This window comes from Rutilus rutilus (assembly GCF_951802725.1).
Source record: "Rutilus rutilus genome assembly, chromosome: 13".
Lineage (NCBI taxonomy): Eukaryota > Metazoa > Chordata > Actinopteri > Cypriniformes > Leuciscidae > Rutilus > Rutilus rutilus.
In genome coordinates, this window is record NC_140218.1 from 13,951,326 (window position 1) to 13,974,464 (window position 23,139).

Sequence of the window (23,139 nt, forward strand, 5' to 3'; positions counted from 1 at the left end):
GTTGGGACAGCAAACACATTTCCAGCAGCACCAAGTGCAAAGAGGGGAGGCAGGGAGAGGGGAGAGGGGTTGAAAGCCATGAAAGACCACTGGCTCTCAATTCGATTAAATAGATAAACTCAAACAATATCATGTAACAAAAAAATTAAAAACAAACAAACAAAACCAATCCTCCCTCTCCCAAGTCATTTCAACTTCAAGCTTTAGGACGTTTATTTTAAGGATATAGCCTACCTATCAACAAATGATGAGCCTATACGACGATTCTACAAGTTCAGCACCAGGAAAAGATCTTCTCTCCATTTTACGCATCTATGGAATTTGACAGATGGATTTAACAGCGCCTGATAGAGATTAAGTCGTTCGTTATTGTTGATTTTCAGTCATATCTGAAAGTTTCAAAAGTTAGAAGTAATTGCATTGAGAGTGATGAGCGGAGGTCGCTTTGAGTTCGATGATGGCGGAGCTTATTGTGGAGGCTGGGAGGGAGGTAAAGCGCACGGGCACGGGATCTGTACCGGACCGAAAGGACAAGGAGAGTTCTCCGGTTCCTGGAATTACGGGTTCGAGGTGGTGGGAGTCTACACCTGGCCGAGTGGAAACACATTCGAGGGGTATTGGTCCCAGGGGAAGCGTCATGGTCTAGGTGTGGAGACTAAAGGACACTGGATCTACAAGGGAGAGTGGACGCACGGATTCAAAGGCAGATACGGGACGCGCATCAGTCAGGGCAGCGGTGCCAGATACGAGGGCACTTGGAATAACGGACTGCAGGATGGTTATGGCACGGAGACCTATGCGGATGGCGGTAAGGTCGGAGAATTTACTTTTGTGAGTGCAAACTGCATACTGTGAGCTGACATTTTAAGACCAGGGTTAGTGTGTAACGCAATGCCTACACCCGGGGGTGAGGAGTTCAAGAGTCGGTTTCCAATTCCGACTGGAATTGAGTTCTTAAAACGAGTACACTGTAAAACATGATATGATCAATAAGTTATGTTAACACATGTTTTTACATTGCTTTAACTCATCGAAATAAGTCAAGCAGTTAAGTCAAAAATATATAAGTTATACAAGATGCAACTCGTTTTTAAGTCAGTTTAATGAAATTTAAGTTGAGATGACTTAAACATCCAAGTTGATTATACTTAAAAATTTAAAGCAGCAATTTTTTTTTTTTTTTTTTTTTTTTTTTTACAGTGTACTTAAAATCCTTAAAGGGAAAAAATGCTATTCTTATTTGTATTTACTGCCCTTATGATGGTGGTGCTGAAGCCTATTTGGTTTTGATTCACTAAAACCGAATCATATGAATCGTTTGTTCCAGTACATTGGTCGCTATGTGTTACCACAAGCTAAAAAGTAGCCTAGCTAGTGCACTAAATACAGTGACTATGTTTAGAATGGAATACTGGAATGGATTGAATAATACACAATTTAGTGAATAATATTAAAATCTGTAAATTCAAAACCTTAAAGCTGTTAAAACTACTTCAAACTTTCTGGTTTAGCTTTGTCAAGTCAACTTCCAAGTTTGTTTATGAACTTTACTCATCTAGTTTTTAAATAGTAGCTAAGTTAAACTGTATTATATGGTATGCGTTTAACAGTAGTAGCCTTTGCTACACATAACTTCACTATGCTTGTCACGTTGCCTTGTTACTTTACATGTTTAATTTAGCTTGAAACATCTAGAAGTCATCTTGGAAATGGTTATTTTGCATTTTAATCCAATTTTGTATAAAATATCTTAACTTTTGATTCAAATAATGAATACAAATAATATTTTAGAAAGATAATATCACTGTGTGAATAAAATTCACATCCAGTATAATACTGTCATTTCTATACAATACTTTTTTCAAGTAACTAGTAAAGTAACAAATTACTTTTAAATTTATAAAAAAAATATCTGAGTTTCTTTTTTAAATGAGTAACACAAGCTGCTTTGTTTTCATATTTACTGACTGACAGCTCTCCTGTCCCCATGTTGAGAGAAATCAGAAGTGCAGGTGTTGGTTACTGTAGTTGTGAATGTGTAAATGTGAGCATGCATTTACTCATCTCACTTGCACACACACACACACACACACAAAAAAGATTTAGTATTCCTCAAAATGAATAAAAACAAACTCAGAGTATTACACAAACCTGGAATAATTAAATATGCTAAATATCACAAATATAGGCCTACTTTATGAATTTAATCTCACTTTATTACCTGTGCATGTTTTGCTGCTGACCTTCGATGATCCAATTCAACCATGCTAAGCAAAAATGACTTTAGATAAACATCACGTTTGTGTTTCTTGTTGTTGTTTGCTGTTGTTTTTATTGCTGAAGTGAGAGTGTCAAATCTTCTTCTACTTTGTCCTAATTTCAGCCTGAGGCTTATTGATTTCACTTTTGGTGTGAAAGGGCCTCTACATTAAAAACAAACAAGCAAGCCCAGCCCAGATGAGAAAAAGTAACACAAAAGTAATGTACTGTATTACTTTCCATAAAAAGTAACTAAGTAATGCAATTAGTTAGGCTACTTTCTTAAGAGAGTAATGCAATATTGTAACGCATTGCTTTAAAAAGTCACTTTCCCCAACACTGATCCTTTTACATTGCTAAAAGTTTCATATGAATATACCTCTAAAAAAGAAATCTTTATTACATTCAGATGAACAGTCATTCACTGAATACATGTTAGTAGTATAAACATGAGGCTTACACTGATGGAACCCTGGTGTTGCCACAGATGGCCTTTTGGGTAAATGCCTATTGCTAAGAAACATTTGCCAGTTGCAGAATGGAGGGTGGTTACAAATTAGTGTCACAAATCCTGTTCTTTCTAGACGAGTGGTGTGAGTACAAATAAAAAGGCTCATTCACTAGTGGCCAAGTTGTTTTTCTTTTGTTGAGCCACATTAGGCTGTTACGTCGACTGACTTTCCCTTCTTTTAAATCCTTTACATTTTTAGTCTTATGTAATGAAATATGTTTATAGTTACTGTGATGAAAAATACCTGTAGAAAAATGACTTATCCACTAAAACTGAATTAAAATTCATAGATTTCAAAATTCGGCTAAATGTCCATATACATTCTGCGGCTACTGTTTATTGGTCGAAAAGGATGCAGTTACATCATGTGTGTCAAGTGTATGTGTTTTCCTATATACTGTATCTATTGACCCGGTAGCTGAGTCATCACCATTAGTAATGTTAAGTGCTAGTTCAGCACTGTTTGAATAAAGGCACAATAAATAGCCTTACCAATCCCTGTGGACTGATGGATCTCATACATGTGTTGCATGACAGGACTAGACCCACAAGCCCCCATGACATAAATAACCACACGTGGTTTATTACCCCCAGAGGTAGTTATGAAAGACACAGCACGCTAGCAGTTGTACCGCTCCAAATACCATTGTCTCTCATGCCTGAAGTGACAATGAGCTTACGGGTAGCCTGAATTTGAATACAATGCAGTGTTGTAACACAATCTGGAGTTTAGTTAAAGGGATGATAATTCTGTCATCATTTCCTCACTTATGTTCTGTATGACTTTCTTAATTCTGTGGAACACAAAAGATTATGTATTGAAGAATGTCAGTGGAGTCCAAAACAGCATTGGAGACCACTGACTTTAACTGCTACACAGGAAAAAAAAATAGTGTAGGATTTACTTTGAAACCGTTTTCACTAACAAATTGCTTGTAAATTTCCCAGATAATTAAAGAAACGGCAAAGGCCCGTTCTCACCAAAGATGATAGCTATAAGGCTAACTATAAAGTTTTAATGATCTTTCTAATTCCATCAGAATCGAGAAGTCCACACTGCAACTATAATGGCAAAGAAGAACAATATCATTGGAATCACTTTCAGAACGTTTTATTTTTTCAGATGATTCAGAACATTGACAGCCAATCAGAATCCACCTGACTTTAAAGAACACAAGCATTTAAAAGCAGATGGAATAAATGCAGTGCACTCTCAAAATTAACATTATCGTCCCTTGGTGTGGATGCTAATCTACTTATTGTTATGGTGGCACCATTATGTTCAGATTAGCTTTATTTTCATTTTCATGGACTTTTAGTTTGTTTCTCCTCTGTTACCTGTTTCCTGTTCCTGCCAGTAATCAGTTGTCATGGGCTGAATCTGAAATCGTCCCCTATACCCTCAAATAGGGCATTATTCGAGGTGACATCCATTTGTAGTGGTGTCCAAAACCATAGTGGACGTTATCGAGTGCACTCATTCAATCCCACATTGCACCGCAATAACGAGTGCACAGCCAATGTACACTCAACGACTGTCTGAATTCACTCCCTCGTTTTCATTCAGTCCTTCAAGTAAACTGTATTAGTGGACTAATGTAGGGAATTGAGTGTTTAGGGCCGATTTCGGATTCAGCCATGAACATTTATTTAACGAGCACACCTGTCTGTATTCAGTTCATTATCTCTGTGTATTTAAGTTCCTCCTTGCATTCAGTTCATTGTCTGGTATTGTTTATGCTTGCACGCTGTCTCACATCGTTGTTTACTTTGTGTTTAAATAAAAATACTTCTATCTGAATCTTCTTCATCATCATTGGACTGTAACGTGACAGAATACCGAACCACCAAATTGAGAAGAAAATGGATTTTGCAGCGACACTCACCAACTTAGCCAGTAAGAATCTCTCTTGGACTCTTACTCTTACTCTGCCTGCTTTAGTCAACTGACTGCAAGATCCAACTTAGATAACAAGACCATAAAGTCTCTTTATTGGATGGGGCGAACTTTTACAGCCCCTTTGACTTTGCCAGACATGGGAAAAGGAACCTGGAAAGAGGCGATCCCCCGTTGTCTGCAGTGTGCATACCTGCAGCTGATGGATGTGTTGTTGACCACTGCAGAGCGCGAGCACTCTCCCACAAAAGGAAAGGAGCCTGAGCCCACCACAGAACTGGAGAACGTGCTGACGCCCACCACGGACCCTGAGCTAATGCCAATGCCTGCAACGGAGCCAGAGCTTGAAGTCACGTCCTTCCCGAAGCCGAATGTCGCCGCCCAGTCTGACCAGGTTTGTGTGCCGACTTCTACATATGAGCCATAGGGAAATAGAGAGGAGTTTGAGGACGAAGACAGCCTTCCTCCGCTGATTCCGCCCAGTACAAAGCCTTCATCGCCGCTGGTCCTGTTCAGCTCTAAGACTGGTTCTGCCGAGCTCTAAAACTTCATCGCCACTGGTCTTGCCCAGCTTAAAGACTTCATTGTTGTGGATAATACACCCACCCTGCCTCCCTCTCCCACTTCCTCTGCCCAGGCTAGCTGGTCTCTTGGCCCCACATTCACTGGCGCCCTCCAGTCCCTCGACTCCATCATTGCATTTACCCTTCAAGTTTTGCCCGTATTGGATCTGCTGGGCCACCATACCCATAGCTCCACCTCGGCCCAACGACCTGTCGGCTCCACCTTGGTTCCTCGCCCTCTTGGCTTCACCGAGCACCCTCGTCCCTCAGCTCCAGCTTGGTCTGCCTGTGCGGACTTCCGGGACTCTTGTGCTTCATCCCTCCACCCCTTCGGCTCCATCAGGCTCTGCCTTCCCTCCGGATCCACGTTGGTCCTCGGTCGCACCGGAGTTACCTCAGTCTACCGGCACCCTGGCTCCACCTCATTGGCTCTTCGCTGCTGCTCCACCCGATATTCGTTGTCGTCCGGTTCTGTCATCGCCTCGGCTTCACTCGTGTCTCCAGATCTCTCGGTTTGGTTCTTCGCCAGTCCCTCGTCCACCTCCAGAGCCCCCACCCTCCCTCCCTCCCCCTCTGTCCATCTGTTACGGCTCAAAGCCGCGCCTTTCCGGTGGGGGGCGTTCTGTCACCATTATGTTCAGTTTACCTTTAGTTTCATTTTCATGGACTTTAAGTTTGTTTCTCTTCTGTTACCTGTTTCCTTTGTTTCAGTTTCCCGCCACTAATCAGTTGTCATGGACATTAATTTAACGAGCACACCTGTCTGTATTTAGTTTATTATCTCTGTGTATTTAAGTTCCTCCTTGCATTCAGTTTGTTGTCTGGTATTGTTTGTGTGTTTGCGCTTGCACGCTGTCTTGCATCATTGTGGATTCCCTGAGTTTACTTTGTGTTAATAAAGATACTTCTATTTGAATCTCCATCATCACTGGACTGAAACGTAACATATAGGCAGTGTTGGGTACTCTAAAAAAATAATTAATTAATAGCTACTAATTACATCTTGAACAGTGTGATTAGATTTCTGTACTAATTACTCCCTCTAAAAAGTATTGGATTACTTACAACTTATTAATTCCTAAATCACATATCAACCTCAACCAGTCGAACAATAAAAGGATAGATACGAAACTGCACTTTTAATTATTTCAAATAAACAAAATACAATTGCAGAAATTATTCTTGAATTGACCAAAGTGTGTAAAGGGAGAAGGTTACATTAAAAACATTCACTTTAACAAAAGATATTCAGTTTTTATGCTAAATCCACTATTGTTTTATAGAGATTTGTTATATAGTATTTAATGCAATTACATAAGAAGTAACTGTAATTAAATGACATAAAAATGATCGTAAACCCTTGCTTTACTTTTTCAAGGGAAAAGTAATTAAATTACAGTAATACGATTATTTAGTAATTACACCCAACACTGGTTATAGGTGTGAACGCGTCTTAACATTAAATTAAATGTGAAATTTTGAAGTAGAAAGACTAAAATAGTATTTCTTGTAAAATGTTCTCCAATAATCTTTTTATTTACAACTTTGAAATATCATTTTTATATGGACAAAAGAAAAACAGACAGTTTTCAAAATATCTTCTTTTGTGTTCCACTGACGAAAAAAAGTCATACAGGTTTGGAACGACATGACTGAATGTTCATTTTTGGGTGAACTATGTTTTTAACGTTGCCTGATTAATGTCTTTGGCAATACAGGTACCTTCCAGGGCCAGTTCACTGGTGGCATGCGGCACGGCTATGGGGTGCGTCAGAGCGTTCCCTACGGCATGGCAGCAGTGGTGCGTTCTCCTCTGCGGAACTCTCTGAGCTCTCTGCGCAGTGAACACAGCAATGGGACGCTCCTGCAGCAGGACGTCCCGGTCATCACCGCCACCAACGCATCCGGCCAGGAGACCATGGTCAACGCGCCCATGCCTCTGGGCCCATCTCGTGGTGGCTTTGCCCTCACCCTGCAAGTGGACCCAGATGCGGTCAAGCCCAAGAAGAGAAGCCTCTTCCGCCGTGGCTCACTTCTTGGCAAGTTGAAGAAGTCTGACTCCCGCACATCCCTCTCTAGCCAGAAGAGCAAGATCAGCTTTTTGCGGAGTGAGTCAGCTCTTAGCTCCGCCGCCAGCGATGCCAACTCCACCATCAGCCTGGGTGAGAGCGAAGGGGAAGGTGAAGGTCAAGAGTTTCCCCCTGTGGAGTCGGACATTGACGCCACCACCACTGAAGTCTACATGGGAGAGTGGAAAAACGACAAGCGGTCAGGTTATGGGATCAGTGAACGTTCTAGTGGGCTTAAATATGAGGGCGAATGGCTGAACAACCAACGTCACGGTTATGGGTGCACCACTTTCGCTGAGGGTGGAAAAGAAGAAGGCAAGTATGTTAACAACCTGCTGGTGAAGTCTGTTAAGAAGAAGATGATTCAGCTGAAGGGCACTAAGATTAAGCAGAAAGTGGAGCGAAGTGTGGAGGGAGCCCATAGGGCAGCTGCCATAGCAAAACAGAAGGCCGAAATCGCCAACTCAAGGTAAATCATTGAACGGTTGCGTTTTTTGTTTGGGTGTATAATTGAAATTGAATGCATACAATATTGTTTTATACATATAATATATCCTCCTTGATACATAATATATATATATATATACAGTATATATACGGGATAATGTACAGTGAATGATCAAGACAGTATAAAAATAAAATAATAGTAAAAATACAGAAAAAATTATAATAATCTAAGTAATAGAATTCACGCAACACTGAAGACTAGAGTAATGATGCTGAGAATTCAGGAATAAAATTCTATTTGAAAATATATTAAAATGAAAAGGTTCTTTTAAATTCTAATAATAAAAACAATAGTACTGTTTTTTTTGTGTTTTTTTTTTTACTGTATTTATGATCAAATGCCAAAAAAGCAAAGAAAAAAAAAAAAGAAAAAAAAAAACAGCTATAGCGAGCATTAAAAACTTCTTTCAAAAACATTTTAAAAAATGTATTATTCCAAACTTTTGACAGGCAGTGTATATTATATAACTAATATATAATTATAAAAACCGAAATATATATATTTCCCCCAATGAATTGATAACAAATATGTCAACACTTTCACAGAGTTGCCAGCCAGAGGATGTGCGTTGTGGGAGAACAAAAAAACATCCTGATACCACCTTGGTGTTGGTTTCCAGACAGTCTGTCCAAATGCAGAAACAAACAGTCTCAAAGCAGGCCACATGCTCCAAGCTTCTTTTCTATTCGTGGCGTCTTGGTGGCTAGGCCTAACTCCAGACATGATAAAGAGGAGTCTAAAGCACTGACACTAATAATACAGCTTCCCTCCAGGGTAAAATATTTAGATTTACACACAGTCCTGACAGCATCTGCAGTTTATCAGATGCTAACGGTTATAAACAGCATGCCAAATTCAGGTGCAGCGGCTTTGATAAAATCTTCCCTCCTTGTAAGGAGATGCACAAACCAAAGACAAACAGCCCTAGGTTCTCAGTCATCAAATGCATGCTGTTGATGCTCATCCCATAAAAATGAATTCATGCATTATTAAAGATGACAACCTGACAGCAGACTTAAACCAGAATGCACACAATGACAAGAAAACCAGTCAATCAAAGCCCACATTTTAGGAACAAAAAACAAGACTTCATTGTTCTCATTCCTTATACATAAGCAAAACATTCATATCTGCCAGAATATATGAAGGTAAAATGATGCCAAAATGATTTGCATGCGCATGGGTAAGATTTGTGAAAGTGTACATAAGAATGCAAGTGTAAAGTAAATTTGCATGCCCAAGAGAGGCTTTGTAAAGGCTTTGTAAAGGTGTAAATCAACTTCAAGTGTTTGAAAAACATTTTTGCAGTATTTTACTGTTTTTTTTTTTTTTTTTTGGTAAGTGTAATTCATGTATTTTGAAACTGCAGCTTCATGTTAACGCAAAATAAATATGATCTGTAATCTTCTGACTTCCGGTTTACAGTTTTTTCCTCCAAAATACGGCCAAAAGCATTGCAACCCTGTGATCAGCGATTTGCAAGAGAAAACAAAAGTATCAATAACTGCAAAACAGATTGACTGCGTAAAGCCATACCTTTGTGTAAAAAAAAAAAAAAACTATTGCAAATTTCTAAAATGTACATATAGGCAAAAAGTTCCTCAAATAACCCGATATATACTGTTCCGTCTTTCTTTTAGCTGCACTTACAGTTTTGGCATGATTCTCTCACTCATTGGAGTTTTGCAAGCGTGAGGGGGAAGGCGGGTCCATCGTCTTCAAGTAGCCAATCAAATAAGGTTCTCACTGACTCTTGATTTACTGATTTTATCTGATTGTTTTTTCTTACACTTGAAAGGGGATTTACAAAGCTTCTCTTATGCATGCAAATTTAATTTACGCCTTGCAATCTTGTGTACACTTTCATAAATCTCACCCTGCGCATGCAAATCTTTTTGGCATCATTTTACCTTCATAGAATAACATTCAAGTAATGTTTAAGTAAAGATTATTCAAATAAGGAGCCTATTGTTAATAAACACCTCCATGCCACTTTTCATGTGTGCAGTCATACAATGCCAGATCATTGTTTATAGATCATTATTGGAAAGAGACAAACAGACTCCTTACACTAAACCAGACAAATCCGAGAGAACAATCGCAAAACCAACACACATCCGTCTACAGTGAACTTTTCTGATGTCATTCAGTAGGTCAAAGTGTGATAAGCAGAAGCACTTTTACCTCTGAATGGTGTATGGCATATAAAAAAATCCCAATACCCTATAATTTACAGTGGTTCTCAACTGGGGGCCGGGGCACTCTAGGGGACTTAAAATAATATATATAAAACAAAACAAGCATGAAAATAAGTTAAAACAACTAAAAATCAAGGTATTTCTTATTTGGTTATTTCTTATAATGAATCAGGCAACAATGGTATATGCTAGGTGGGATCCTTTTTACTCAGGATTTTTGGCCCACAATAGGAATAAAAAAAAAAAAAAAAAAAAAAAAAAAAATAGAGTAAAGTAAATAAAGTAAAGTAAAGTAAAAGTAAAAGTAAAAGTAAAGTGAAGTTTTTTACTATTTTAATCCCATATCTGCAACCCCCTGTCCTATCTGTACCAGACTTCCTTGCCCTCTGCCAGTGTGGTGAGATCAGAGAGGAAACCTATTGGCCGTAGAGTTTGTTCAGTGGGGTCCAGGTGCCGGTTAGCCCTTTTGCTCTAACCATAGTGTATTTAGAACAGCAGAGGGAAGACGAGACTCCTCGGGAGGCCACGGCACTGGGTGTAAATGACGCACATGGGTCTGGTGTCAGAAAAGGAGGCCTGCCTAAAAAAGGACAGGCACTGTTGCTATATCACAATCATGGGGGAATGCAACAGCTGATAGCCTCTTCTATCCTCAGCTTCTTAGACACTCACACAGACGAACTTGATGTAATCTACCACCCTCACATTCCTCCAGAAATATATATAATTAACTAATATAGATAAAAATATTGTACATTATCTAATTATCTAATATAAATATGAATATATAATATATACCCTGAAAGTCCTGTTTTCTTTTGAGCTGATCTTGGAACCAGTACAAAAGAGCTCTTGATGATGGTATCACATAAAAAAATGCGTCAGCAATGGTGTCGGATCGTTTCATGGGATATAAATTTTGCCTATCCTGCAAATGAGTGAGAAGGCTGGCAGTATATAGATGTACAACACCCTGCTTAGATCCTGAACTCAGGCACTGCAGCTCATTTTATTGGTGATTATCAGAGTACATGATACCCGGATGCATAATTATAGACTATGATGCTTTTCAGTGCTTTTTAAGCTTTTTCTGCATTTTTAAGTAAATATTTTCTTATTTATGCAAATAAAATTAGGATGGCAAACATGATGGATCTAAAGAAAAACCAATTCAGAGTTTATGTCAGATAATACTTTGCTGCTACATATCTAAGTACAAAAGGTGATTAAAAACATATGCAAGGCAATAAAAAAATAAAAAAATTAACTGGTAGTATTCTGATACATACATCATATATTTGGAATGCTGACCTGTAATGCGGTGTGACATGCTAAATTGCAAAGATAGATATACAGTGGAATAGTTCCCACATGAGAAGCATTACTAAAGTAGAACTTGATTTGCACGTTAATGAATTTACGGTTTCATTATTAGCCTACTAACATCACACATTCTAAAAGTATCTTTGCAGAAAACGGCATCTATCACAGATCTGTCAACAAGCCACTAACCTAGTAATGCAAAATAAAACACTGCAATAGCTGAAAGCATGAACATTATTTTAAATTGATCAGGGTTTTTATATTGTACATGCATGGCAGCATTAAGAAATAGTTGGTTACAGAGAATTTATGAAAGTATCTGCCAAGAATTTAATGCGGACATTACTGTAAATGTATATCTATGACATATTAATGGGAGGGTCTGAACTTTACTAAACGTTCCACTTACAGCCACCCTCAGTACAGTGTCTTTAAGTGGTAGGGCTATTTTGAACTCAGGATGAAATTACAGTATGGAAAATATCACAGAGTAAATACTACAAAGCAGTTTTTAATCAAAGTGACTAACAAAATGTTTAAGAGTGAAGGTTTGCCTTAAATGCATGTGTAAAGACAGACACGTTACAAAAGCACTTATACGTACTTTAAATGCAAACTTAGGCGTTGTTAAAAATAATAAATGTGTAAAACATTGTTTTTTCTGCATAACTGCTTGAAAAAATGTGTAAATATGAAAAAAAAAGAAGTCAAATCACGCTGTAACTAATGTTTTGTGGCCTGCACTGTAATTTTGCAGTGCAGTAATTCTTAATGTGACCAACACCAATAAAACACATGAATAATTTATTTCAAGAATGTAATCAGTGCATGCGGTAAAGAATAAATGGTGGTCTTCTCTAAAGCAACGTGTCCTATCACAGCAGTACTCATCTCTCACTGTGAGGCGCAGGGTGTTAAAAGAGTGATTTATTTTAGTTTCGGCTCAATGGGTGAAGAGGACACCCTCGTCTGCTATAAATAACCCCCCTGTCATACGACCCCCCAGCACACTTCTTCCTCTTGTATTCAAGTCAAACATACGGCGAGCAACCTAAACACTTGCAGCTCTTGGGTCAGTAGGGCGTTCTCTGGAACATTCTTCAGTATTATTGTTGTTCTAATGCACTGACTGGGATGGGTACTGCATGGGATTCTTAAGTGCTGAGGGGATGTTAATGTTACTTTTTATAGTGCAGACAACTGCTAACCCATCTCTCTAAATAAAGACGAGGTGGGATGTCTTAGGTTGCTCTAGTTCTACTAGCAAGATATGGTTGAAATTAGACAAATACACGTCTAATATTACGGAAAAGGGTCACATCTCATAACATAACAAATAATCCAACTATATGAGAACTGAAGATGGTATCTTTGCCACATGAAAATATTAATCTAATGGCAGAAATTAAAAAAAGTTTTCTTTTAATATAGTGCACCTCTGAAACACTTCCACAACATATATCATATATATGCACTGTTGTAGACAGGTGTTAACATACAGTCCTAATAAATGTCTATTTTGGTTTTATTGAAGCCATAGAAATGCTCAGTCCTTATGGCTCGCGCATGTTAACAACACTACCAAGACTGTGGTTTTGGCTCAAAGGGAATAGAAGATTCAAAAACAAAAACATAAAAAATGCTTACAAAAAATGAATCTCAAATATACACTGCGAGTGGTTAAAAACATCTGCCAAATATGTAAGCAGGAATGCACACCGTTCAGAATAGAATTGAGAATGCCTTTAATTGATATTTAAAAGAAATTCATGTGGCTGCAATTTCTTACTAAAAGTTTGTCAATACAAATATACATAAACAAGTATACGTAAACATTATACATACAAGTAATTTATTACATAAAATTAAAAATAGATATTTATTAAATTATAAATATCAACTTATATTCACTTAATTTAAGGAACTTAATAAAGGAACACAATTCTTCAATTCTGAATTGTGCCCAACCCTGGTAAACACATTATATAACAAAATTTTAAAGGGCAAATTTAAGTTTTCACACCATTACCCCCCACCAATCTCATTATTGACCACAACATTAACTTGATTTCCCAGCATTTGATTTAATACCAATGACTGAATGCTTTTTCCTTCTTCACAGAACGGCCCATGCCAAAAGCAAAGGTGACGCCGCAGAACAGTCGGCTATCGCTGCTAACAATGAGTCTAGTATAGCTCGTGTGGTTGCCAGAGAGCTCTCTCCCTCCTTCCATCAACCAGGTAGGTAGAAGATTTCATTGTTTGCTAAATGTACATCAACCGAGGCCACAGGAGCGGAGGCTGGATAAGATCCTCCCGATCCAATGACAGCGTGTTTGATTAACGGATGTGAGCTCAGAGAAGTAAATGTAGCATGCATGCTTGTTAATCCAGACAAAGTCAGATTCGCAGTACGGCAGCATTCATTACAGAACAGTCTAGGTGCTGATAATGTTTTAAGTCCCTAAAGAACACATGCAAACATCTCTGAGTGTCTGAAACAGGATTAGATTGCTGGGACAAAAGCCCCTCATCAGCTCACCGTGTTTCTATCTGTCCATTTGAAGGGCACTGCTAAGCTCTTGATGGTTTTATTTTGGCACTGTCTGTCTCCAAAATCTTAGACAAAGCTGAAGAAGAGCGATCACATTTCATCTTTCTTCTATTCTGTCCCTGAGTGGTTGCATTCTTGGCTTTTGTTAGCCTGAAACTGAACATGTTATTCAAGACCCTGGTCTTGTGTTTAGGCCTCTTTTGCTCTTGTGTTTGTAAGTATAGGCCTCTTTTGCGTTTTTGTGAAAATGATTGAAAAGAAATGTGATAATGTGATACAGATTCAGAGATAGACAGACAGTGAGGCAGCACATGGACTCCAGTATACCCTCAAATACATTAGCATGCACTTCCAATTATCTCATAACTGCCAGCACTTGTAAGAATTTTAATCAAAACTAAAATAGTTATAATATGCAGTCTATTCTATCATCCACTCCTTTATGATACTATATTTTGAGCATGAATCTGAGACCAAGCAATTGTCAGGAATGGCAAAATGAAAGATTGAAAAAATGAAAAAATAAAGGTAACATTTATATCTCAAGAAATGAATTGATCTTTTGACCATTTCTTTTTTCAATTTAATATAAATATCTGTAAATATCAACTGTAAAAGTGACTGTAAATGTACAGTGGTCATATCAGTGATTAGAAAAGGTATTTTGTTCTGCACAAGATGGGTATCACAGGTTAATAAACATAAACCTAAGATGAATTACCTCAAACACCATTTTCCAGAGAACATCAACTTGTAGGCGCAGCAGAGAGCCTAATTGTATTGGTTGGTTAGGAACATAAATAAAAGCCTGGAAAACATAAGCATTTAATTAGTGCACCTTTAAAACTATCATTCAATAATTATTGTATGTGTAAAATGAGTTAAATTATAATCAGCCAGTATCAATATCATCTATTGAACCTATATTGTAATAATGCATGCATCACATGGTGTCCCTCAGGTCCTGAGTATCTGAAAAAACGGGCCCTGCAGGAGGTTGCTGAGAGGCATGAGAACACGGACATTGGGATGCACGAGCCCTTGTTGGGTGAAGATCCCCAACCAACACCCCCAGAGAGCCCCTTCATGCATGAGATGGACAGTCCAAGACCAAGCTCCACCTCTGCACGCACCCCTTCACCCACTCCAGTCATCGTCCCTCACACACCCAGCAAGGAAGATCCAAATCTCTTGAGCCCTGGCAACTGGAATGGAGACAAGGTCAGTCGAGGCAGTGGTAGCAGAGGCAGCAGTCGAGCAGGTAGTAGGCCGAGCAGTAGACCCACCACCCCGTCTTCTACTTCTGCCGTTGCTCCCGCTCCAGCAGCCCCTCCTGAGGAGCATTCTGCTCCCAGCAGCAAGGCCCCATCCCGTACCCCTAGCCGCCAAAGTGCCAAAGCAGAGCAGGGTTCGGACCTGGAAATCAAAGCCCTGCAGAAAATGGACTCAGAGTCAAAAGCAGCAGAACCTGTCCCTGCTGCAATGCCAGTAAGAACCAGCCTCGTCCGCCCTACTGACGAAGAAGAAGCACCTCACCCTGCTCATAAGCTGTCCTCTAAAGCAGTCACGCCAGAGCCAAAGGCAGCTGAAGTCAAACACAGAGCTGAAACAAGGGAGCCTGTAAATGAGCGCCCAGCTTCGATGACAGAAATCAAGCCTAGGTCTTGGACAGAAGTCAGGGAGGAGAAGAAATTAACCAACAAGGCTGAGCCTAAACCTTCACCGAAACGAGAACCAAGCCCTGCCCCAAAAGCTGCCCAAGAGCGCCCAGCTTCGATGACAGAAATCAAGCCTAGGTCTTGGACAGAAGTCAGGGAGGAGAAGAAATTAACCAACAAGGCTGAGCCTAAACCTTCACCGAAACGAGAACCAAGCCCTGCCCCAAAAGCTGCACCAAAGCCTGAGCCCAAGTCAGTGCCTAAAGAGCCGGTTGCTAAACCAGTTGCCAAGGTCGAGGCCAAAATTGAGGCGAGGCAGAGGTCTATTGTGAAAGCCTCTAGTGAAGCCACACAAGAGTCTCTGGAACTAGATGAGGTAAGGCTAACAAATCAACCCTTGATATTCTTTGTGATAACAAGTAAGGTCTCAATTAGTCTTTTCAATGAATATTTGAATCCAACTAGACATCCCAAAGATTGCAGACATACTTCCAGACTTGCATAGCATAACAAAAACAAATTCAGCAAAATTGCTTTTTATAACCTTTGCCTGTTTTCTTGCATTAATCAGTAAATCTCAATTTAGAGTACAGTGGCCCGCCTTATCTTAGTTTCAGATGTCCTCCCATTGGGCCATGGAATGAGAAAGCTCATTCTTCTAAACAGCTCTTGAGTAGAGAAACACACTGCTCTGAAACACAGACAGATTGTGTTCCTTTAAATCTGGCCCTGGCCCCAGTCCAGCCCCATTTTTTCACAATCAGGCATATTCACAAGGCTGAACCCTCAAAATAACGAATTCTCACCTTCAGAAAGCCCCTTGTGGTCTGTCAGAAACCCAGTATTGCATTGCATCACAGCAGCATCTTGTGGCTCACCGAGCATACTCCACACCGAGCTGCTCCTATAGAAAAAAATTATTCGTAAGCAGAAGGACTTTTACCCATTGCATCTGAACAATTTTGGATTTTATTTCTATGGTTCCTCTTAAACAGGAGTGTCCAATCCTGTTCCTGGAGGGCCAGTGTCCTGTATAGAGTTTAGCTCCAGCCTACCCCAACACACTTGCCCTACAGGAGCAGGATTGGACACTCCTGCTCTAAGACAGCGGTGTCCAATCTTGCTCCTGGAGGGCCACCTTCTTGCAGAGTTTAGCTCCAACACACCTGCCTGGAAATTTCCAGCAACCCTGAAGGCTTGATTTACTGGTTCAGGTGTGTTTATTTAGAGTTGGAGCTAAACTGCTGTAAAGTGGCCTTTGAGCAATTCCACAAGTAAATGCCACCTGGATCACCATCATTTGATTATTATACTTTACACAACAGACACTAACGTTTGTGCACTCTTTTATTTTTTCTTAGGGGCCAAACACGATTATGATCTGCATGGTTATATTCCTGAACATTGGTTTGGCAATTCTTTTTGTTCACATCTTGTCTTGAGATGACAAAGCCTAAGGTAAGCTGCTACATATCCTACCTCTATTCTGCAAATTCTGAATGCATTTATTAATTTTCCCCCTTGTAAAAACACTGTGGGTATTATTACACCTTTTTCTAGCCAAAACCATCCAGGTGAAAGAAACTACCGTGAGGAGCTGTGAGGATGCACTGCGCTCCATTAACGGCTCTGTTGTTGCGTTATCCAGTTTCAGAGCAGCCCTCCTGAGCTACTCAGATGGTTGCCATCTGCAGTTGGACCGAGTGCTCGCAAATGATCGGTGTGTCCCAGTGCCTGAACATTATAAAATAAAGCATTTGCTTTGTTTGTGAAAGGTACTGCTGCATTTAACAGTTTTGTTGAAATCTAATGCAGCTGGAAGCGAATCATCTATAATAAGGGCTAATTTACATTGAGCACATTCACAATCATGTCAAATATCCTATAGAGCAGAATATGTCATTTAACACGTAATATTCATCTTTGGAGAATAAAAAAATAGTTATGACATTACCAAATGGGTCGATACTGTTTTCTTTTAGTTTTTTTTTAATGGCTAGAACAAACATAAAATCCACCAGTGCACTTATGCTTTAACACCAGGTGGTGTCATGCATCACAATCTCAGATGCTGTATGCACATTCAATGTCTTAAAGTCTCCCCTGCATGACAAAGAATAACATGGCTGGAAAAAAGAACGGTTTAATTATGAAAATGAGATCTGAGAAGATAAAAAGGTTTATTTTATTAAGCTGAAGCATCCCTATAGAGAGAGCCTCCAAAAGTTGCCATGAGAGATTTTAAACAAGAATATTAAAATACCACTATTTATTGAATGGAACCAGAAAAGAAACGTTGTGGCTTCCTAACTGTTGTACTGTGAATTTGTGATGGTTCTTCAGCATTTTTTTCTGCCTGTATTAGACATAAAACAGTATGCAAGAGATTTGAGAATGTCCAAACCAGGTTGTGCAACAAAAGTGTCTTTTATGCATGTGTGGACATTTGAGTGTTTTTGTACATTTTTAAATTATGTACATTATCAGATAAATGCACATTTCATTATTATATCTAATGCAGTATTAGAAATTCTCAATTTACCCCTTGTATACTAGTAAATATTACCTCAAATTTGTAAAGGTCTTATTGGAAATACGGTGTTAACTGTCCAAAACGTTATTTATTGATTAAATAAAGGGGTGTTATAAATAGTCATATCTAGAATAGTTTTATCTTACTCATTCACAAGTCCTAATTCAGAATTTACAAATTAGAGACTCAAAATACAGATTTTAACCCATTGTTTTAACCCTTTTGCCTTAAAATCACTACATTTAGTTTTTTTCACTGGTTTGCGACCTTAAAAGTTTAAAGATGTATTTGTTTAGAATAAATGCTGTATTCTCAAAGAGAATTGTAGCTCGAGCTGTACAAAATACAAGTTGCTCATCAGATGGTTTCTGTAACATGACTTGCATATGCATTACATTTAGCTAATAATTAAAGAAATAGTATTCAGCATGGTTATGATACCTTTCATTACTTGAGGTTTTCTCTATTTGAAAGTTCCTGCAAATTTCCCTCTTCTCCACTTAGCGTCTTGTGTTTCAGCACTTACAATAAGATAAAATTCACCACACAATTCAAATAAATTTCCTTCAACTGCACATCTGTCAATCTCTTTACTTTTGAGAGTCAGCATTAGAACGTTTTGTTTCTAGAAGCATTCTTTTACACTGCATTTTTGTCAGCTCAATACCACAAAATGTCTATCGATGATAAGAGGCAAATAAGAACAAAGACTATATTATGCTGAATCTTCTCTTGTTGAAGAAGCGGCAAGTGGGAACAAAGAATATATATTTAAACTCCACCTGTCCACCAGCTTGACATATTCTCCCCTGACAGGGTCTGAATGCCAGGCCCAATTTTAGATTAGGGTGGTTGACAGGCCTCTTCTAACACCATTTACTCAGGAACATGAAAGAATATTTCATTCCGATAAAGTGGTAAGTCGTCAACACTTAAGCATTTGCAGAAGCAATAGAAAGCTTACAAGACAGATTGGTCAATTCACATTTAATTACTCTGCTGCACTGTTCAACACATTAGAACTGCCATTTGTACAGCAATACTGCCCTCTGCCTTCAAAACAAAGCAGATAGATCATACTACACTCAAAATTACAAATGACTATTAAAAAAAATAACTGTATGATGTTGTATTAATAGAAATCAAGTCCCTTAGCCTGTGGTGTTAAATTGACCTAAAATCAAATCAATGCAACAAAGATGCATCCCCAAGATAGGGTCATTAGACAGGAATGAAAACAGGAGAGCATGTAAATATTACAACCTTTTATTTCTTTCAAGAGCATAATAATTATGCAAGATTGACTGTGACAAGCAGGGCGGGGTCGAGAGAGAATGAGACGGTACAACGCGCAGATGTTGCGCATCATCAATCACACCACCGGCCTCGCGCCGTTCTCTCATGGCCCTCGACCACGCCCTGCTTGTCACATTGACCTTTTAGCCAGTTGACAGCTGGAAAGTGAAGAAAAAGGAAACATAAAAATTACAATGGACAAGAAACAGAACAGGCAGTGGAAGTGAAAAGCATTTCTAATATTCTTCTCCCTCCTCATCTTCTCCGTCCACACTCTCAGCTCCGACCTCCTCGTAATCTTTCTCCAGGGCAGCCATGTCCTCTCTGGCCTCTGAGAACTCGCCCTCCTCCATACCCTCACCCACATACCAGTGCACAAAGGCACGCTTGGCGTACATCAGATCGAACTTATGATCCAGACGAGCCCAGGCCTCAGCAATAGCTGTTGTGTTGCTCAGCATGCACACGGCCCTCTGCACTTTAGCCAGATCACCTCCTGGAACCACAGTGGGAGGCTGGTAGTTGATGCCAACCTTGAAACCAGTGGGACACCAGTCCACAAACTGGATGGAGCGCTTGGTCTTGATGGTGGCGATTGCAGCGTTCACATCTTTGGGCACAACGTCACCACGGTACAGCAGGCAGCAAGCCATGTACTTGCCGTGACGTGGGTCACATTTCACCATCTGATTGGCTGGCTCGAAGCAAGCATTAGTGATCTCAGACACAGAGAGTTGCTCATGGTAAGCCTTCTCTGCGGAGATCACTGGGGCGTAGGTAGCCAGAGGGAAGTGGATACGAGGATAAGGCACCAAGTTGGTCTGGAACTCGGTGAGATCGACATTGAGGGCACCATCAAACCTGAGGGAGGCTGTGATGGAGGACACGATTTGACTGATCAGCCTGTTGAGGTTAGTGTAAGAAGGACGCTCAATGTCGAGGTTCCTACGGCAGATATCATAAATGGCCTCATTGTCTACCATGAAGGCACAGTCAGAGTGCTCTAGGGTGGTGTGGGTGGTCAGGATGGCGTTGTAAGGCTCTACCACAGCGGTGGAGACCTGAGGAGCAGGGTAGATGGAGAACTCAAGCTTGGACTTCTTGCCATAGTCCACCGACAGACGCTCCATCAACAGAGAGGTGAAGCCAGAACCGGTTCCACCACCAAAGCTGTGGAACACCAGGAAACCCTGGAGGCCTGTGCACTGGTCAGACTGAAAGACATGATTCATGTTAAAAAGTGCAATCAAGTATTATTTTAATTAAACATAATTCAACACAATTAAATTACAATGCCTTTGAAGTTAATTGAATGACTCACCAGTTTGCGAATTCTGTCCAAAACAAGATCAATGAGCTCTTTGCCAATGGTGTAGTGACCACGAGCGTAGTTATTGGCTGCATCCTCCTTTCCTGTGATGAGCTGCTCAGGGTGGAACAGCTGACGGTATGTCCCAGAGCGCACCTCATCTGGACAGATAGGTCATGAGTAAATATTTAGAGAACTAAACATAATGGTAGAAAATATGATAAAAAATTTTAATACATCCTCTTCATACCAATGACAGTGGGCTCCAGGTCTACAAACACAGCCCTGGGGACGTGCTTTCCAGCACCAGTCTCACTGAAGAAGGTGTTGAAAGAGTCATCGCCTCCTCCAGTGGTCTTATCACTGGGCTTCTGTCCATCCGGCTGGATGCCATGCTCAAGACAATAGAGTTCCCAGCAGGCATTGCCAATCTGGACTCCAGCTTGACCAACGTGAACGGAGATGCACTCACGCTGTGAAGAGAGGAGATAGATTTATAGACATTACACACCATAAGGCAACATTCTTTAATTGCAAGTAATGATTTAACCATTCAGTTGCGCATCTTCACAAATTAAAACCACTTTTACTAGGTCATAAAACAAACAAAAGGCTCTTTGATGATGCGCAAGTTAACATATACAGGAATGGAATCTTTGTATACCCAAGCATTTTTTTTATTTATTTTAAGTATTGCATTGAAGAAGCACTGATAGAAAATGCCTCCGCTGCGAATCAGAAACTGCTATAGTTGCACAAACCCCGGACCACACAAACAGCTGATGTAACAGACCAGCCCTTGTTTCAAAGAAGGGGGGGCGGGTTGGCTTGGTTTTATTATAGTGTAGCCTGCATTCCTTTAAAATTACATCATCAAATTTTTAAGTATATTAGAAGTACAAAAACATATTTTAAGAGTTTCATTAAACACTTAAAATGGAATTTAAAGCACACACAATGTAAAACAGCCCTCAAACCAAGCTACAACATTAATTTTAGTAATGGAAGGGCATTTAAGCCTTGTATATTGTATACAATTTAAAAATAATTTGGGTTAAACACCTCTCTGTTTTAGGCTGGTCATGCGCATGAACCAGATGGCCACTAAGCATAACCATGAGGAACTTATTAAGGCTTAAACTTCTTGACACAAGAGTATTCATCAAGTTTCATTAGAACGCACGTGGTCCTCCTGACTCACTTCCTGTGCCGGTACCCACTGCTTCTTATACTGTCTATGGAAGTGACTGTGCAGAATCATCAGAACAAAAGGAGGATGTTTCACTTTAACGTTACACGTCAGTAAATCCTCTTACCTCTTTACAGCGACCTTGATAATGAGATTTGCGTTTTTATATGTCATTTCAAGGTAGAAAACGGCAATTTTTTTTTATTGAATTGTGCGCCAAATTATACCAAGCTTCATGGACGTCATGTTTCTATCAAATATATATTTTAACCGATTTCCTTGGCATTCAATCAGTTAAACATGTTAAAATAATAATAATAATAATGATTCATTAATTAATTAACCGCGAGTCCAACTACCTAAATGAGACCAATATTATTTCGTAGGTTATGTTTGATGCTTTAAAAAAAAAAAAAAAAAAAAAAAAAATCAGAACCAAAGTATATCACCTAAATGTTAAAATAATAATCTATAATTTTAAATGCCCAGTAAAAGAACCGTTACACAGATGACGTAAAAACACATAATCTTAATGATAAATAACAATACCTCTTTCATAAATTACACAATTTAAAAACAGCTTTATACTCACCATTTTTAAAAATGAATATTTCGCTTTAAAAAAAAAATGAGGAGATAGAAAACCGTAGTTTTTTTCTGTTATTAACGCTCTCACAGGTTGACTTTTATGAGTCTGGTGAGAGAATGAAGTGTTTGGAAAATGCGGGGTGGGAATATTTATACTTTTTCTGTCAGTCGTCACAAGGCGGAGCGAGCGCGAGGAGACGTTTCGCTTCCTGTCACATTCCCATTGGTTTGGTTGAGAATCAGTGACACCCCATTGGCTGATTCTAACCATTGAACAATAACGTTTGTTTTAGAAAATCTGTTAAAGCCAAGGCGGTACGAACCGGTGTGTAATGATGAATGTTGGTCATAAAATGGACCTTTTAAAAAAATTAAAGAAAATTAACATTATTTTGTCTTTGATTGGTTTTTGTTTTGTTTAAAATAGGGTGTGTAGCACTGTACATAATTATGGGCAGATGGCTGTTGTATTTAGCATTTATTTTTCATTAGCTTACCAGTTAACCAAGTCTTTGACAATAAGTGCATTGATTATTATTTGCATACATAATTACCTGCCATTGAAAGAAAAGGCAGCGTTTATATCATTAATCATAGACTTGGCATGGGTAAACTGTCTCAGTAATTCGGATAATGGTTTTAATTTTCATGAGTAAAATACACCCAGTTTTTTCCCCTTCATTT

General features: G+C 39.3%; 2 protein-coding genes across 2 annotated transcripts; one reads left to right on the forward strand and one right to left on the reverse strand.

The window, feature by feature from the left end:
• Positions 1-15: 15 nt before the first annotated feature.
• Positions 16-18,648, forward strand: jph2 (junctophilin 2). The gene is made up of 6 exons (XM_084428869.1): positions 16-808; positions 6,949-7,768; positions 13,451-13,569; positions 14,844-15,916; positions 16,902-16,998; positions 17,101-18,648. Exons 1-5 carry the CDS (start codon positions 430-432, stop codon positions 16,980-16,982), a joined length of 2,472 nt encoding a protein of 823 aa, XP_084284995.1. The 5' UTR covers positions 16-429; the 3' UTR covers positions 16,983-16,998; positions 17,101-18,648.
• A 675-nt stretch (positions 18,649-19,323) lies between these two features.
• On the reverse strand, positions 19,324-22,575 carry LOC311302809 (tubulin alpha chain-like). The gene is made up of 4 exons (XM_084428870.1): positions 22,460-22,575; positions 20,929-21,151; positions 20,691-20,839; positions 19,324-20,583 (listed from the first exon to the last, which is right to left on the reverse strand). The coding sequence occupies exons 1-4, from the start codon at positions 22,460-22,462 to the stop codon at positions 19,606-19,608; spliced, it is 1,353 nt and encodes a 450-aa protein (XP_084284996.1). The 5' UTR covers positions 22,463-22,575; the 3' UTR covers positions 19,324-19,605.
• Positions 22,576-23,139: the final 564 nt, after the last annotated feature.

What these genes read in the sequence shown, in the direction of transcription:
- LOC311302809 (XM_084428870.1), bottom strand. An exon ending in CCTGGAGCCCACTGTCATTG is followed by an intron (nt 20,840 to 20,928) that starts GTATGAAGAGGA and finishes CTATCTGTCCAG; the next exon opens with ATGAGGTGCGCTCTGGGACA. An exon ending in TGGACAGAATTCGCAAACTG is followed by an intron (nt 20,584 to 20,690) that starts GTGAGTCATTCA and finishes CATGTCTTTCAG; the next exon opens with TCTGACCAGTGCACAGGCCT.
- jph2 (XM_084428869.1), top strand. Translation starts at nt 430, where the DNA reads ATGAGCGGAGGTCGCTTTGAGTTCGATGATGGCGGAGCTTATTGTGGA. An exon ending in GGAGACCTATGCGGATGGCG is followed by an intron (nt 809 to 6,948) that starts GTAAGGTCGGAG and finishes TTGGCAATACAG; the next exon opens with GTACCTTCCAGGGCCAGTTC. An exon ending in TCCCTCCTTCCATCAACCAG is followed by an intron (nt 13,570 to 14,843) that starts GTAGGTAGAAGA and finishes GGTGTCCCTCAG; the next exon opens with GTCCTGAGTATCTGAAAAAA.